At 42.8% G+C, this 18,077-nt stretch overlaps 1 protein-coding gene across 1 annotated transcript in view; it reads left to right on the top strand.

Annotated features, from left to right (window-relative positions):
- LOC129674044 (methionine synthase) overlaps window positions 1–18,077 on the top strand; it is a 107,106-nt gene that overhangs the window by 23,146 nt on the left and 65,883 nt on the right. The window contains exons 11-17 of the mRNA XM_055603934.1: window positions 4,863–4,930; window positions 5,441–5,561; window positions 9,528–9,609; window positions 10,769–10,867; window positions 11,956–12,031; window positions 14,626–14,781; window positions 16,107–16,304. Coding sequence (XP_055459909.1) covers window positions 4,863–4,930; window positions 5,441–5,561; window positions 9,528–9,609; window positions 10,769–10,867; window positions 11,956–12,031; window positions 14,626–14,781; window positions 16,107–16,304 — 800 coding nt within the window. The remainder of the gene's footprint in view (window positions 1–4,862; window positions 4,931–5,440; window positions 5,562–9,527; window positions 9,610–10,768; window positions 10,868–11,955; window positions 12,032–14,625; window positions 14,782–16,106; window positions 16,305–18,077) is intronic.

Below are 18,077 nucleotides of genomic sequence, written 5' to 3'. Positions count from 1 at the left end.
ACATTCTCATACTTTAAAGTCAACTTTCTAAGCTTCTTCATATGAGAGAGAGAGATCATATTTCTGTGTCTGGATTGTTTCAGTTAACATAATGGCCATCAGCTCCATTTATTTTGCTGCAAATGACATAGTTCATTCTTTTTATGACTGAGTAGTATTTAATTCCCTGTGTATATTACATTTTCTTACCCATTTATCAATTGATGGAGGCTTACATCATCTTTGCTATATATGCACAATTTTACTTTGTGATTTCTTCTGAAGAGTAAAAGAACTGTTTTTGTCTTTTTTCTAAATTCTGTGTAATTTAAAATACTGTTGGATATCATTAGTAACTCATGTTTTGTAACAGGTTTTTCTAAATTTGAATCCCAAGTACAATGCATACTTACAGCTCTCTCTCTCTCTCTCACTCTTTTGTTTGGTTTTGTTTTTTTCAAGACAGGGTTTCTCTTTCTTGGACTCGATTTGTAGATCAGGCTGGCCTCAGACTCACAGGGATCCTCCCGCTGCCTCCCTGAGTGCTGGGATCAAAGGTCCTAGCTAAAGCTCTCCTTTTTTCATACTGTCAAACCAATATGTCTGTACACATACAAATACTTGGGGAAGTTAGGTGACAACTTGCTCAGGAGCTGGTTTTGTGTACCATTTGAGTTCCAGGAATTGAAATCAGGATGACAGGCTTGATGGTAAATAACCTTTCCCCACCGAACCTCTCAACAGCATTTAGAAGTTCTGTTCTAAACACTTAGGAAGAACATTGTAAAATTCACATTTTTTACAACTTTCTTCCTTCCTCATCACCCCTTCCCCCCTCAAGTTTTTACTGTGTAGTCTAGGGTGGCCTTGAACTTGAGTTTTTTTTTTTTTTTTTTTTTTTTTTTTTTTTTTTTTTTTTTTTTTTCTATCTTAGGCTTTCAAGTGCTGGAATTTCAGATGTGTACCACAAAGATTAGCTAAATGTTCATTTTCTTCTTTGTTTTTAGTCTCTCCTATGGCAGAAAACAGTAATGTGTCAAGGAGAGCGAGGCTGCAGACATGGATGTATACACTTACAAAGAGCGAGGGATAGTGAAGGAAGTGGGGGAGAGGGAGGACACGGTAGAAGTAAGCAGAAATGCAGGGGAGTGCAAGCAACACAGAGCAGGGGTGGACCTAGTCATACCCTCCTAGGCCCAGGAACCTCATGGATTTTTAGTTGACTGTGACCCTGTACCATCATGGTCTAGGACCTGCCTTAGCTGCCTTTCCCTACCTCTAGCTTGATAACAGTAACTTAGTTTTTTCAAAACATAGCTCCAGTGTACCCTGAAATGTTTCTATTTGTTTAGCTTTAATGGTCTCGTGACACAGTAAAAATGCTCTCACTGGAGCACTTGTCATGCAGGAATCTAATTCAGAGCTTCCGTTTCTCAAGTATGCAGGAAATTCATCTGTGTGCCCTTAAAGATGCTGTGGGACAGTCTTGGTGCTAGATTGGTACTCAAGGCTGGGAGTAACTGCCTTTGTGAGGCCCTAAACTTTCTATGTGTAGAAAATTAGAGATATTTCAGTCATTTCCCAGCAAGACTTCTTGAAGACAGGTTAAGAAGTAGCAGGTTGACATTGCTTCCCAGTCCCCTTGCTCACTGCCCTCAGTCTGTCTCACTGACCACTTGTCACTCTATTTTTTGGTTCCTCCCTTTCTGAGCATCCTCAAACACAGGAATGTGTCCAGGCTCAGCCCTTGGGCGTCTCCTCTGTCCAGGATGGTGCTTCCTAACCTTTCCTGTCCCTTTGGGCACCTTGAGACTCAGGATGGTGGAGAGTAGGGCTGGACTCAAGTCCTGCATTTTCGGGGAGTTGTCTGGTAGCATTGGTGCTGCAGACACAGGAATCCCCAAGAAGTAAGGCCGAAGACAGGCTCAACCACATCATCTATCCAGTGTTTTGACCCTGGAATAAGATACCATTCTGGTGAGACCTCAGTGTCTTCATGTGGTTCTTTCTTCCCAGACTCCAGACATACATGTTCATGTAACTGCCTAAAGGGCACCATTTGGACCGAAATTGCAAGCTAATATTTTGAAATGGATTTAGTTGCCATCATCGTAAGACCATCTCCCTGACTCACCACTGTTTCAAAACACTGGTCCTACCAAACTGATAGGTGTCCTTAGCTTCTCCCGAGCTGCATGTAAACAATGAGTTCCACTTACAGTGTTTATAAGGGATTACCAGCTCACCACCTGCACTGCTTCTGTACTGTCTGTGCTTCTATACACTGCTCCTGACCATTGCTGTTTGATGTCTGAGTTTATGAGCAACCTAACCAGTTTCTGTTTCTTTGCTGTGCTTTTCTGGTTCAAAGTGAATCTGGTTGATTGGAACCGATCATACTCTTCCGTTCAACTGCTGCAGTGCCTTCTCTTAAGAGGAAAGCTTGTAGTCCTTGTTCTAGTCTACAAGGTCCCTTTTTAGGGTGTCGTCTAAGAGCTACCAGGATCCCATCTGCCAGTGAAGTCACAATCTCTGAGAAATACAAGCCAATTTCCAGATGGCTCAGTTGAAAATGTGTGGGTTCTGTTGTGTAATGGTGGGCCTTGACCCTGGATTTGGAGGAGGCCTCTGCTGCTTTAGCTGAGTAGTGTGCAGTCTCTGTCCTTTTCCTTACAACCTTCTCCTTTGCTGTTTGTGTTCAGCCACAGCAGTCACTTCCATTTTCCTCACACACGTAAGCTGTACCTGAATGTAACAAGATAAAACAGGAGAGAACAGTGAGAGCAATATAATTGTCATTGTTCTGATGATTTTTAATCAGATTTAAGAACATAATACAGGGCTGGAGAGATGGTTCAGTCATCAAAGGCTGGGCTCACAACAGAAGTGTCAAAAACATAATACAATGTGTAAAGAATCATCTGTGAGAGGCATACCTTTTTGTCTTGACTTAGAAGCTGTTTGCTCTTTTGCCTAGTTTTATATTCAGCAGTGTATACTTAGTCATCTTAAAGAAGAGATCTTTAGTTACCAGATTTTCTTCAGTATATTACAAAATAAAATAACCCGAGGGGTTCTCTGTCCCCACCTTCAGCGTCTGTTTGCTATTGGTTAATACTGGTAGAGCCTAGTGTAATAGTTGTCAGCTTGATACTCTCTCACTTTTTGTTGAGGGTTCCATAGTGTTAACTCAAAACAAAAACACACCTCTTGTTAAAAAAAAAAAAAAAAAAAAAAAAGAGTACAGGATCAAGATACAAATCCATCAGTATAAGAACAATAAGCAAGCCTGCTTTCCATCTCAGTGTTCAGACTCACTGTTGACAACTGGTGTTATCGTCTATAGATGTTCTTAAGTGAACTTCAAAAAATAATGATGCATTTTATTTGATTCATTTAATACATGAATTTTACTGTGTAGCCCTGAAGCAGGATCTTGGAACTTGTTAGATATAGCACAGGCTGGCTTCCAATTCATGGCAATCCTCTTGACTCAGCCTTCTGAATTCTGAGATGTACCATCAATTATGCCAAATTTGCTTTGTTTTTAAGAATTTCTGACAATAAAATAAATGGAAGTACATGTTCTAATTTTTAAATCACTTAATAGATATGATAAGATTAAGTTAAAAATACATAATGGGAACTTTCTCAACATAAAATGCAAGAATAAAAGGTAGAACATCTTAGAGTGTTCCTAGTTTCTGAGAGCTTCAGGATGTATACCTCTCTGAAATTTGGCATTATTTCTTCCCATTTTTTTTAAGAGTTATTATTTTTGCTTATGTATATGTGTTGGGTGACCTTGGAGACCATAAGAGGTCATTACATTCCCTGGAGTTAGAGTTACAGGGGCTTGTGTGTCACATTAGGGTGCTGGGATTTAAACTATGATCCTCTGCAAGAATAGCAAGGGCCTTTTAATTGCTGAGCCATTTTCCTAGGCTCTGCTCCCTGTTTTGTCTCAGTGCCTGCCCTCTAATTCATGTGCCCACTCAGAGCCTTCTTTCTCTCTGAGACTTGCTGACCTCTCTTGGTGCTGTCTCTGAGTCACTCTCTCTTCCTGTCTTAAGTACAAGCTCTGCCCAGCAGCTCTTCTGCATGTTTAAGGACCAGCTTCTTCCTGTTTATCCTCTCTACTGGCGTCTACCAGCAGTCTTTGGCTTGACAGATAAGGCAATGAGTTTTGTGTTAGTTTCTGATTGATGTTCCAACTCTATTGCCAATTAATTGAGTGATGGGACCTTGCCTGATCTGATTAGTTTTTCATGAGAATCACTGAGGGAAGAACTTGTGGCACAGAGGTGAGTTGAGAATGTAAGAGCCACTCAACAATCACAACATAGTGAAAGCAACTCAGGTGTCTTGTCAGTAGATGAATGGGGAAAGAATGCAGTGTGTCAGTCAGCTCTCTGTCACTGTAGAAACCTGCAAGAATTTAAAAGAAAGGTTTATTTCTGCTGATAACTTTAGAGATTTCAGCCCCTGTTGGCCCTGTTGCTTTTGGTCCTGGGACAACACAACATGTAATGATAAGTGTCAGGTAAAAGCCTCATAGTATCTGGGGTGTGAAAAAAAAAGAAATGAAAGCACTGCAACCCTGCTTCAAAAACACAAGAATAAAAAATAAATAAAATGTCAATCTGAGAACTAAACCCTGTCCTTTGGTATGTGTGTTTGTGTGTGGTTGGGTGGGGGTGGCATTTCAGACCTGAACTGTAGCACACAGTGCATTTGTACAATAGAATATTATGGATGACCTTTGATACTGTGGTTCCAGTTTACATGAGAGCAACAGATAGGAACTAAAATTAAAATGTTCATTTCAGCTTTGTCTCTCATGGACTCTTGTTAATTTTCTCACATCTCATTTCTTGCCTCAGAGTTATTGATTTAGGAGTCATGACTCCCTGTGATAAGATACTTCAGGCTGCTCTGGACCACAAAGCAGGTATTGTGCCACAGTCATCTGGGCTTAGCATTCAGCATCACTCTCTTAAGACTCTGTCGGAGAGTAGTAAAGCCTGGCTCATGTGGGGTCTAAGGGACAGCGAGGCAGCCAGCTCCAGTGTAGGCTCTTGGGGCTTGAAAGAGGTGTGTGAGTTCTGTGGTCTCTTGGGCTCTAGTGATGGAGGGAACTGGCTTCTTAGAGCAAAACAGATGGGTTAGCTGCCCCCCCCCCATGTATAGTTGTTTTTATGGTCGAATCTGAGGTGATCATGAATTAGAGATCATTTTTATTGTGTGGCTTCCTAAATCTGTTTCAAATATGTTACTTCAAATTTAAATTTAAGTTACACTTCTTATTACCCAAATCAAATAGTAAATTCCTAGAATTAGAAGTTGACATATTAGGTTTTCTGATCTTTAGTATATTTTAAATGAAAGTATAAACTTCTTTCTCTTTTTCATTCTCACTGGTCAGTTTTGTTTTTTTTTTTTCTCTCTCTTTTGATTATAGATATAATTGGCTTGTCAGGACTTATCACTCCATCCCTGGATGAAATGATTTTTGTCGCCAAGGAAATGGAGAGGTTGGCAATAAAGATTCCATTGTTGATAGGAGGAGCAACCACTTCAAGGTAAGTCAGCATGAGCAGCTTTATACTTACTTTGAAGTCTCTTGAATGCCAGGGTTTAAGACAGAGGTCAAATTTGCCATTGTTCTCTCTTTTGCTTAGCATATAGTTTCCTTGTTGCACAAGATTTCCATTCTTTCATTGGGGAAGTGTCAGAAAACTTTTAGATCCCAATCTTGGAAACTCTTTTGTGATTCCTTCCCCTTGCCTTGTTTTGGATTCTGTCTTTTTTGCAATTATCTTTTCTTTAATCCTCTCATCCTCCAGGCAGCTCCTAAGAATTAAAATGTTCTCTGAACCCTCTGGAAATTAGACTGAAAAGCAGAACTGTGATGTTTTGTTTTTTTAGAAAGATGTTGCTTGCATTTCTTCCTACTTCTACTCTGCAGGAGTTTGGCTAAGTAATTATAAGTTTCCTGGAAGGTACTCGAACCTTGTAATAGTTTAGAGATAGGCTAATGAAAGTGAGCTAAGCTGTCAGTTGGAGGAATTGTTCCTGAGAGGAGGACTTAGGGGAAACTTTAGTATAAAAGGGATAAGGAGGAGAAGGTTCACTCTGAGTCACATAGGCAGTGTTGTTTACATTCTTCAGGGATGGTGGTCATGGTGAGAGACACTAGGCTTTTGCAGCATCCCTGACATCACAGATACTTGATGGTTGGCAAGACATAGTATCGAGCTGGAGCATTGAACTTGGGAGTCCCACAGTGTACAGTTTGGTTTGTCCTAGTGCAAAAGTGAATTTCTAGTAAGATCACAGGTGTTCTAGAGCTACTCAGAGAGTGAGAGATTTTTTTTGAGGAATGAGCTCCCGTGATTTTGGGCCTGGGAGACACAGAATCTGTAGGCTAGAGACACAGGCAAGAGCTACTGTTGCTGTCCCAAATCTGAGGACAGTCTTCAGGCAGAAGTTCTTTGCACAAAAAGCAGGAGTTAAATGAGATTGCTTTATATTTTCTGAAGGTTTTTAGCTGCTTGATGAGGTTAATCCAAACTATGGAGAATAATCTATTGAATCTATAGATTTAAATGTTTATTACATCTAAAAAGTATCCTCAGAGCAACATTTAGACTGCTTGCAGCAGGACCGGAAACTGGGTAGTGTGGCATACCTAGCTTCACACACAGAACTAACCATCGTGTCCTTACACTGTGAATGGAGGGTTTTCACAAGTAACAAAATGTTTACATCTTTATCGGTTAATGACTTCTCATGCTAAAAATGACTTGACAGTTCTACCACTGTTGTTGATATTAGAGAACTGGGCTTCTTTTCCACTGAGGGCTCATTTTCTAACCAAATGGAAGAATTACTTTGATGGCATCTCATCGGCCACTGATAAAGAGGCTTTGAGTTTGTTTTCTTTCTGTACTGGTATTTTTACCTGGGGCCTTGTGCTTTCTAGGCAAGATCTTTCTCTCTCTCTCTCTCTCTCCCCTTCCCCCCTCCCCCCCGCTAAGTTGTGTTTGCAGCCCCCTTTTTACTTAAAATCTTTTCTTTACTTTTAAGACAGGTCTTGCTATATTGGCTACTTTTGAACTCACTGTAGCCCAGGCTGGCCCTGAATTTATAGTTCCCTGCCTCAGCTTTCAAGTAGCTGGGATTGTAGGTCTGGACCACCAGACCTGGTCAGTTACTTGAGCTTCATGAACTTAACTTGGTCTTTTGCTTAGTGTGGGAAGTGGCAAGAAGACCTTGAATTGTTGTCAAAATACTTTTAAAAATTGAGATTATGCAATATAACAAATCTTTACATTAGGAGTTGTGTACCTGGGACATTGGATTCATAATTAAAATATTTTTATATCATAGAGTGCTTCACTAAGATCAGGAATTTGCTTCTTGTGCTGATTTGAATTTAACTTCATGGTCTGTTTTTATTATATGAGCCTCGGAACAAGAGAAAAGCTCTCTGCAGACCCTGGTTGCTGCTCCTCAATGATTGAGGGTTCAACAGGGCCTAATTCTTCCTTTCACCAGATGACAGCTCAGGACTTGTGAGCTTTCATGAGACAGATTTCTGAGCCAGTAGTAGCATGAAACAGACCTGTGCTTCTGAGACATTTGAGTACAGGTATGACCATCCTGGGAAGGTTACCGACTGCTCTCTGCGGTATGGCTGATGTGGTATCACATATGGAAATCTGGCCTTGCTATAGGCAGAGCTTCACAAGGTATACATTCTGAAAGTCAGCTGTTAAATTTAACAATGCATGGCCAAATATTACAAAGTAGACTTGGCAATTACTTTTTTTAAAAAATTAACAAAGTCACATTGTTCTAGTTACAGATAATTTTCTGTGTCTGTCTAATTGCTCAGAAGTAAGCTAAGTATATTACCTTCCTTTTTACATTGATTTACTTCCTTTCCATAGGGAAGCTTAGAATGTAGGGGTATGTGTAGGATTTCATGGAATTCATTTAGATGCTGTTCTTATTTCTGATCCATCTTGGTTTCCCCATCTTATTTTTTTCCTCCTTCCTTTTAAAAAATATTTGGGTGTGTATGTGATGGTGAGAGGACGACCTTGTGGAGTTGTTTCTTTTGGGTGTACCTATACCATGGTGTGCATGCAGTTGGAGGACAAGGGTTTCTGTTTCTACCATGTGCGTCCAAAGGATTGAATTCATGTCACCATGCTTGGCAGCAGGTGCCTTTGGGTTCCAGGGATTGAATTCAGGTTGTCAGGTTTGTGCAGTAAGCACATTTACTGGCTGAGCCATTTCACCAGCCTCATTAAAGCACTGGCCATGCAATGTTTATATAAAAGTACTTTAATTCTTAGGCCATGGTGTAAAGAGTAACAATACACTTTGGCTGAGGGGAAGAATGTACAAATGCCTGATTTGGAAGAAGGAAGGAGCAGGAAACATGTGATAGCCATCCCATGAGAGGCTTCTCTCCATCTGCAGGCTTCACTTTAAACACTGAAGGGAGGCTATGTATATTTCCAGTTCTTGCTTTAATTTTGTATATTTCTTAATGAAATTGCAAATATATAGCCTACACTGTTGCTATAAGAGCATAGCAATCAGGACAATATGTTTAACATGTTAAATGTAATATTTAAGAATTAAAGGTTGGCCTGATGCCATGGCACATGCCTGTAATCTCAGCCCTCTGGAAGGCAAGGGAAGCAGATATCTGTGAGTTCGAAGTCAACCTGGTCTACAAAGTGAGTCCGGGACAGCAAGGCTACAGAGAAACCCTGTCTCCAAAACAAAACAAAACAAAGAATTAAATGTTGTTCTTCCTAATATCTGTATGCTAAAGTTTGCCAGTAGAAACTTGGGCTGAGTAAATGGTAGTATGAAATTATGTTGTTACTTCTATGCTTTGTTTTAATTAATTGATTGACTTTTGTGATATAAGGGATTTGATTGAACCTAGGGCTTTCTGCATTATAGCCAGAGATATACCACTCAGCTCTACCCCTAGCCTCTTTTTATTTTACTTTTTGTTAAAATTCAGATCTGGAGTTTCTTTTTACAATTAGAAGGTGAAGTTGAGGCCAGTGGTATAGATGTCTCTCTCAAAGAGGAGGCAGCAGTCAGATCTGTGTCCTGTGTCCTCTTCCTGGTTCCTGCTTCCCCAGGGTGCTGGCTGGTCTCCCAGCTCATTTGGAGGAAGGAACTTGACCTTGACAGTAAGCTGTGACTGCCAGGGACTGGTTTCTCCCTTGGCTCAAGCCGTCCTGGGCTGGGACTCATTTCTTGTTGGCAGATAACTAAGAACAAACCTTTCTCATTTTGTCAGACTCTCTTGGAACCTAGGCCTATTAATTCATATCATTTCACCTTGTTTTCATCTCAGGATGGGGAAAAAGCATTCTTAGTTTATAAGTAAAATTAAGTAAGTATTTGAAGTCTTTCTTTTGAAAATAATGTGAAAACATATCTGTAATGGTTCTGAACAAGGAGCTGTCAGCACTGATGGTTATGCTTTTCTTCTTGACCCTTGTTTTCAGAACCCACACAGCAGTTAAAATAGCACCACGATACAGTGCGCCTGTAATCCATGTCCTAGATGCATCCAAGAGTGTGGTGGTGGTGAGTGTGTGGGGGGTCTCCCTTTATTTTAAATGTGTTGTGAAGAAAACAAAGGAAGCATTAAGAGGTATCACATTGAGGTATCACCAAGGTACATTTTGCTTTGGCCAGTTTTCATAGCGAAATATGAAAGAGCAGGCTAGAGTTCATGGTATGCTGTTGCTGTGTTTGCCTTGCTGGAAGTAAGTTCTTTTAGCATGTCTTGTGCGTTCAGGATATTGACAGAACTGAACAGCAGCTGGAGGATGGTGCCAAGATGCCTTGCACTTGGACATCTGATCAGATTGACAGATGCCTTTAATTTACAAATATGAGTAGATTTTGTTGACCATTGCTAGAATTAACTGGAATGTAGGGTTTTTTAAATGAGCTTGTTCCAGATGTAATAACTTGATAGGCCCAACTGGCTCAACCAGAAAGCAGAACAGTTGCCAGATAGTCAAAACCCAGAGTAATAGATAGTTTCTCAGTGAACACAACAAAACCTTGCCCAGGTATCTTTCCTTGCCTTTGTCCTCTAATGAATCCTGATTGTCATTCTCATGTGTTTGCTGAGTTACAGGCTGCAACAGCTGGAGGACATCTGAGAGACCGCATGGTCTTATAATTTTCAAGTTATTCACCTAGAAACTCAGTCTAAGATAGAAGAGAGCTAAGCAACTCCCTCTGTCCTTAACCATTTGTAGTTTTCAGTGGAAGGGCATGGTTTGACAACAGCGGACGTTTTTGTAGGGGAGGAATCTACGGAAGGGCCTGGTGATCTGGGAGACCCTAGTAACATGCAGACTGGATGGCAGTGACCATAGTTTCTGAGCTATCTTCTGAAAGGAAAGTTTTCAGATATGTGTATTTTTTATGTGGAGTCTATACAGTAATCACTGTTATACTGAATCACTATTAAACTGAGTTGAATCTATCATAGAAGGTTTCCTTGCCTGGGTCAGGGTGGTTGGTGGTCGTGCAATGCCACGGTCTGTTTGGAGGCCAGAGACAACTTGTGGGGATTGTTTGTCTTCTTCTACCTTGGATCCCAGAGATTAAAGTCAGGTTGTTAGATCTGGCAGCAAGCATCTTTACCTACTGAACCATCTCCCCGGCTTCAGTAGAGTTTTTCTTCCTTTGCTCCCTTATGGTTATTGAACTTTATCTTGTTTTTCAGTGTTCTCAGCTGTTAGATGAAAATCTGAAAGATGACTACTTTGAAGAAATACTAGAAGAATATGAAGATATTAGACAAGACCACTATGAGTCTCTCAAAGTAAGTGATAAAAGCAGGTCTTTGCGTATTTCAGATCAGAGGGATACATGGTTTTTTTCATAGGCTTTATTGACTGTTTTGTGAAGTTTTTGAGACAGGCCTATTTCTTAGTTCAAATCTGAGTTGTTTGGGTTTTTTTTTTTTTGTTTGTTTGTTTGTTTGTTAAAATAAATTTCAAGTATAGCATGGACCTGTAATCCTAGCATTTAGATGGGAGCAAGAGGATCATGAGTTTGAAGCTAGCCTGGGCAACTGTAGTAAGACTATGTCACAAAACACTTGGATTTTTCCCCCCCCCTCTGTATAGAGCCAAACATTCTGGATCCTTAATAGGTGTTAGGCTCTATGCCAGATACCAGGCCTATGAGAAAGAGTAAAACAAGAACTCATAGACAGCCCAAAAATATGAGGTAAATCATTCCAAAATGGTATTTTGAGACTCATTCTTGAGGGAAAAAAAAATAGAAGAAAATGGAGGCATAAACCAGGTCGTTCTCAAGCCCCTCCTCTCCTTACTGGCCCAACCTTGTCTGCCATTCAGAATAATGTGCCAGGAATGGCCCCTCTAGTCTTCAGAAACCTGTAATTATCCTCTTGAAGTCATGGTGGCCTGCCTTCCATCTCTGTGTGGGGCATTAGAACAGTTGCTAGGAGTGTGAATGAGACACTAGACAGCTGATTCGTTTCTGAGGTGCTCAAGAGCCCCAGGTACTGCTGCTGCCTTCTTTCTTCTCCTTCCATTTTTCTGCAGCTGACAGTTCCTTGGGTCTCCCCTGGTCTGGTCCTCAGGGTAATTATGGTGGGGCAGTCAACTCCAAGACCACGTGTCCTGAAAGAGTTGGTCAGTCCTGCAGGATCAGTCTTAAAGTCACAATGTGAAGCTAATAAACACTTGTCAGTCTTTACCATCTCCTATTCTGGTGCAGTGTGAAGCCATATTGGATGGGAAATGATAAGAATTTTCCTTTAAAAGAGTTTAGTTTTGTTCATTTGGTTATTTATCTTGTTTGGTTTTCTTGGTTATGTTTTTTCATTCTAGAGATAGAAAAGCTATAAGATTCTGACTAAATAACTATTTTCTTCAACAGGAGAGAAAATACTTAACCCTGAGTCAAGCCAGAAAGCATGGTTTCCACATTGATTGGCTGTCTGAACCTCACCCAGGTCTGTGGCTGTTGCTGGAGACAGCTAAGTGTGGTAACTGACACTGTCTAGGATGTTTGCAGTTACTTGGCTACAAATGAACCTGCAGCGATTAATTCTCAGTTATGTGTAATAGAGTCACTCTAATGACTGAAAAGAAAGTAGATAAGGGAGAGCTGTTGAGTGCCACACACTGCTGTGAGATGTCCTGAGTGAGCTTACTGAGGCCGGTGGATGACTGTATTGTTTATTGTCTCCATTTTAATTGAAGAAACTGGAATTCCAGATAATAACTTGCATGGCTTTCAGGGTTCTAGGTCAGGCTTGTCTTCTGTAGCCTTGCTCCTTCTCTGTGCTATGCTTGAATGCGCCTTCTCACTGACCTGAGTTGCATGCAGGCCAAATGTCTGAAACGTAAAAAAAACTTTGCATTCACAGCTCTTGAAGAACTCTTCAGTAAAGCTGGATCTCACTTTAGTTTTTTGTTCTTTCTCAGGATGCTTCTCTTTTTAATTTCTGTTATGTGGTTTCTTCCCGTTTTATTTCTAGCCACCTTTCTTACCTCACATAGGTGTTCACAAGGGAATAATATGCGTAAGATGTTTTGACAGGCTCAGAGAGACATGAGGTACAAATGCAAAACCGAGACAGGGTGAGAGGGGGTTCTGTTAACAGAATCTGTATTTCCAAGGTAATATGTGGAGTCAGTTTCAGTGCTCATGACATCTGTGTTCCTCACGTGTCCTGCAGAATCGGGGGATTAAATTGGAAGTGTAGGTGTGCTTGGTTCTAATTTCATTCCTGCTGGATTCATGTGGTTTAGTGGAAAGAGTACTGGCTTGGGAGCCGGGAGCCTGAGTGCTCATCCTTTCTTGGTTCCTGGCTCTGATTCACTGTGTGACCTTAAGTGTCTGTCTTCTACGTTTGAAAAGCTCTGATGTGTAAAGGCGATTACTTTATGGGAATGTTGAAAGGGTACAACAGAGTCCATACCGTGCTTATTCACTATTTATCCTTTACTCTGACATTGGTCTAGAGGCACCAGGGCAAGTCATGCATCCAAAATGTATTTTGCTAGAAATGATTCTGAGAAGGCCCTTGATGCCTAGCAATGGTGGAGGTACTTCCTGGGTTGCCTTTTTGACCCTGATACGACACGTCACTAGGCTCTGCTTACTGCCTGAGGGATATAAGGGTCCCAAGGTATGACCTTTGTATGTTTTGTCTTCAGAGAGCTGTAGGAAGTGAAACTCAGTAAGAAGGGGTGTGGGGTGGGGGTGGGCTTCTCTCCAGGCCCTGGGAAGTAGGACCTAAAAGCAACCCTGGAATTCAGCATGAAGCTTGGTCAAGAGTAGCCCTGCCCACAGCAACTCCACAGTTGCAGGTCACTGCCTGCCTCTAGTAAGAGACCTCTTTAGTCTGGGGTGCCAGTGGTCTCTCTTCAGTTTCTCTCGGTTAACAAACAAACCTACTCAGTGGTGGTTAAGAAGGCCAGTCCTGAATCGTAGGAAGACAGCAGAACAGATGGGAAGAGTCACTGCAGTGCAGGAAGGCAGAGATTCCAGCTCAGCTAAGAGCGCCTCTGCTCTCTTCTTGCTTCCTGAGAGGCCTGTGTTCTTCAGAGCAGCTGCCAGCAGTGGAACAGCGAGTCCTCGGATCCCTAGTCACACGGAGACATGAGCACTGAGAGTTGGCAGTAGTACTAGACTTGGCCCCTGGCCCGGTAGCCATGTGGCATTGTGTTCTTAGTGTCCTATAGAGTCCCCAGAATTATGTATGTTACGATATGTTTAGACTTCCTATGTAGAGGATAATTTCTGAACACCTGTGTATTTCCATTACCCAGTCTAAGAAATATTTTACAACTTACTTGTTTATAAGAAATCAAAGATACTTATCCATTGCAGTCCGTTGTCCCCCACCTCCAGACGTAGCCACAGTTTGGAATCTGGGACTTCATTTCTGTATGTGCCGTTACACTTTGTGTGTGTGTGTGTGAGAGAGAGAGAGAGAAGAGGGAATGCAGTGAAGGCATTTCTGTAAATGCCATTTCTGCACATGCCATTACACTTTGTGTGTGTGTGTGTATGTGAAGTGAAGGCTGTTGCTTCTTTCCTGTATATGACCTTACACTTTGTGTGTGTGTGTGTGTGTGTGTGTGTGTGTGTAGTATACAATGAAGGCTGTTACTTCATTTCTGTATGTTTTTTCACTTAGTGTGTGTGTGAGTGTGCAGTGAAGGCTGTCGGTTTGTTTTTGTAAACTTCGTATAAGTAGTATACTACACATGCCCTTGGGCAGTAGTCTTCTTTTAACACTGCCACCATCTGTATACTTGGAGATGAACTCAAGGCTTCCTTTTTTTCTTGGACATGGTGGGGATGGAAGGGTTGAGGGAAGAGTTTCCAGCATGAGGTAGTCAGTCAGCTGCGTGGGAAAATTCCTTCTCCGTGATAACTTAAAGTTCTGCTCTTCGTAAGACAACTCCTACGGGTGACAGGAGGGAGGCAGGCGTGGGAGTAAGCTGCACAGGGAAGAACAGGGAAGGACATCTCTGTCAGTGTGAGTGCTCTCCCCGCTGGTGTGACACTGACAGCTCTGCCTCTTTCCTCTAGTGAAGCCCACATTTATTGGGACCCGGGTCTTTGAAAACTACAGCCTGCAAAAGCTGGTGGACTACATTGACTGGAAGCCTTTCTTTGATGTCTGGCAGCTCCGGGGCAAGTACCCGAATCGAGGCTTTCCCAAGATATTTAATGACAAAACAGTAGGTTAGTAAGTCCTTCCTGCCTGGGATTCAGGGTGTGGTGTTGTGACTCTAAAGGTGACTGAAGAGGATATACTAAGTGTTTAGTTTGTACGGGATATAGCTGCTTCTGGATATATTGCTCACCCACTCAACTTTCACATGAGCATTTCGTTATTTGTTTGCCCTTATTATGTCAGGTAAACTTGGCCTTTTATTCACTTATTCTTTAAATAAATGTACTTACTGATGTCAGTTACATACTGGTGATTTAGTACCTGACTCACTGGTGCAGCTGACAGTACTAGGTTTGCACTGGCCTGATGCTGGCCTCTTGCTTTGGGCTCAGCCTGGGATCTCACTCACATAAGAAGAGGGGTTAGAATTCTGACAGGAGGTTAGAGTGGCTTCCTGGTGGTCGTGGTACTTGAAATATTATTGAAGAGTTCATGGGAGTTGCTTCGGCTGGGTGTAGGGATAGGAAGCAGAAGTAAAGGATATTTCAAACAGAGAAGGAAAGCGAGAAGCCTTGGACGTGGGTGCCCATGTGGGGGACTGCAGATTTCATTGTGCACAACATCCAAGGAAGGAGTAAGACTTTGCGAGATAAAGTGGGAAGGGAGTAAATCAGGAAATTGCTCTTCTCAGTTGTCATGAGTTGTCAGACCAACCCCCAAGACCCAGAGACATGGAATCACAGCAAGAAGAGGCCAGAGCAGAGCAGCATGGGAAGAGTACTGGTGAATCCTGAGATTCGACTGGAGGGAGCCTCAGAAACCAGATGTTTGTCAGTTTCTGGAGGGTCCCAGACATGTTAGGAGGCTGAAAGCCAAGTGCTTATGGGTGGTCAGGAGGATTGGGCAAGGGGCTTCTTACTGCTGTCCCTGTGCCCCACAGGCAAGCTGTGAAGGGGCTGTAGTATTGCCCTTCACACAGGTAGAGCAGTACATTGTTGGCCACTGAAAGCTAATGGGAACCGATGGAGGGAGTCCCAGAGCTGGTCTGGTGCCTACCATTGCAGGTGCTAAAGATACAGAGTTAGGCCACACATCACTGCTTACCCTGTGTTGTCCCCAGATATCATTGTGAAGTTAGTGGGGTCATGTGCCCTCTTTCTGACAAGGAGTGCCCTAGATTTAGCTTCAGAGGAAGCACACTGTGGGGTTTATTTCATAGACCCACTAGCTGCTGTGTGCTCTGCTGCAGATTGTCCCTATGGCAAATCTCAGAGTCTTTGTGGGAATGGAGAAACGGTAGGGGAAGGAGAAGCAGCAGTGTTTTAAAAAGAACTGTTATTTACAGGTTATTATTGTCATCTTTAAATACATTCTTATTATATATTTTTAATAGGTGAAGAAGCCAGAAAGGTATATGATGATGCTCAGAATATGCTGAACATACTGATCAGTCAAAAGAAACTCCAGGCTAGGGGTGTGGTTGGATTTTGGCCAGCACAGAGTGTTCAAGATGACATCCACCTGTATGCAGAAGGCGTGGTGCCCCAGGCTTCAGAGCCCATAGCCACCTTCTATGGGCTGAGGCAGCAGGTATGGAGTGTGGACAGCAAGGACACTGCTTTGACTTTCAGCTTTGGAAACTACACAAGATGTCATTGAGAATTAGAAATATGTACTACTTTATCCAAACAGCCCTCCATAGGCCTGAGTCCTAGACATTTGTGAGGATGGAGAGGAGGCGCCAACATGGGCGTCCATGAGGTAGGGTGGGGGCTCACTGTAGGGTTTGCAGATAGACAAGGAACAGTCTCACACTCAGTCCTTTAGTCGTCTTATATCTTGAAATGAGGAGGCATTTACTTTCCCCAACAATTGCATTTCATCTGAGTGAGCTACTAAAGACTGTTATGTGGCTTACTGTCTCAAAGAGATGGGGACAAATATCTCAGAGTGTCACCCTTCTGGGTGTTAAAGAGGGAGTAAGGTAGCTAAAGTATAACTGTTGGGTGGTGCTGTTGTCAGGCAGCTTGTCTGTCTCACAGAGGAAAAAGCGTGGACAGCGGGAGCTAGCACTGACGGAGCTTTGTGTACAGAGAGGCATGCCGTTTGAGGGCACCCTGGCTGTACTTTTCTTTGTAACAGTCCTCCTCAGTACACACCTCCTGTTTTTGTTGTTGTTTTGGTTTTTCGAGTGAGGGTTTCTCTGTGTAACCTTGGTTGTCTTGGACTTACTCTGTAGACCAGGCTGGCCTTGAACTCACAGAGATCCCCCTGCCTCTGCCTCCAGAGTTATGGGATTATAGGTGTGCTCCACCACCGCCTGGCACACCTTCTGTTTTTTTTTTTTTTTTTTTTTTTTTTTTGTTTTGTTTTTGTTTTCAATGGCATATTCTTTTTTTAAATTTAAATTTATTTACTTTACATCCCAAAGGTGTCCCCTCCCTTCTCTCCTCCCAGCTCCTACCCTTCCTTCCCCCTTTGTCTCTCCCTTTCCCCCCAGTAAAGAGATGCCCCCCCCCCCCCCCCTCCCCTCCCCCCCCCCACCCCCCCCCCCCTTTCCCCCCCCCTCCCCCCCCAAAAAGGGGGCCCCCCCCCCCCCCATATCAACCCTCTCCATTACCTCAAGTCACATTAGAACCGAGCGTAACCTCATCCACTGAGGCCAGGCAAGGCAGCCCTGCCAGGGGGAAGTGATCCAAAAGCAAGCAATAGAATCCATGTTAGAAACAGCCCTATCTTCCCCTCCCCACACCAGGCGACACAAGAAGGCCAAATTGCCCGTTCAGGGCCTAGGTCCAGAGCATCCATGCTCCTTAGCTGACGTCTCAGTCTCTGTAAGCCCCCATGGGTCTCGGTTAGTTGTCTCTGTAGGTATTTTTGTGGGGTTTCTTTTCCCTCCAGCTCCTTCCATCTTTTCCCCAACACTTCCACAGGACACCTGGAGCTCTGTCCCATGCTTGGCTGCAAGTCCCAGCATCTGTCTCAATCTGCTGCTGGGTGGAGCCTCCCAAACGAGCCACATTAGGCTCCTGTCTGTGAGCATAGCAGAGCATAATTCATAGTGTCAGGGGCTGGCTCTACTGTGGATGGCTCTCAGGTTGGGCCAATAATTGGTTGGACATTCCCCCAATCTCTGTTCCCTCTTTACCCCTGCAGTTTTCGTAGGCAGGGTAATTTTTAGATCAGAGGTATTGTGGGTGGGTTGTTGTTCCCCTCCCTCCACTAGTCCTGCCTGGATCGGAGGAGGTCACTTCAGTCTTCATGTCCTCCCCCTCCACCTGAGCCCTGCGTTAGGAGTCTCAGCTAGAGTCACAGCCATATCCTCCCAGGAGCCTACCCACACCTTCTGTTTTTTTTTTTTTTT

Source organism: Psammomys obesus, unplaced genomic scaffold (assembly GCF_907164565.1).
Source record: "Psammomys obesus unplaced genomic scaffold, mPsaObe1.curated_primary_1811, whole genome shotgun sequence".
Lineage (NCBI taxonomy): Eukaryota > Metazoa > Chordata > Mammalia > Rodentia > Muridae > Psammomys > Psammomys obesus.
This window is presented reverse-complemented; position numbering and strand designations above follow the sequence as displayed.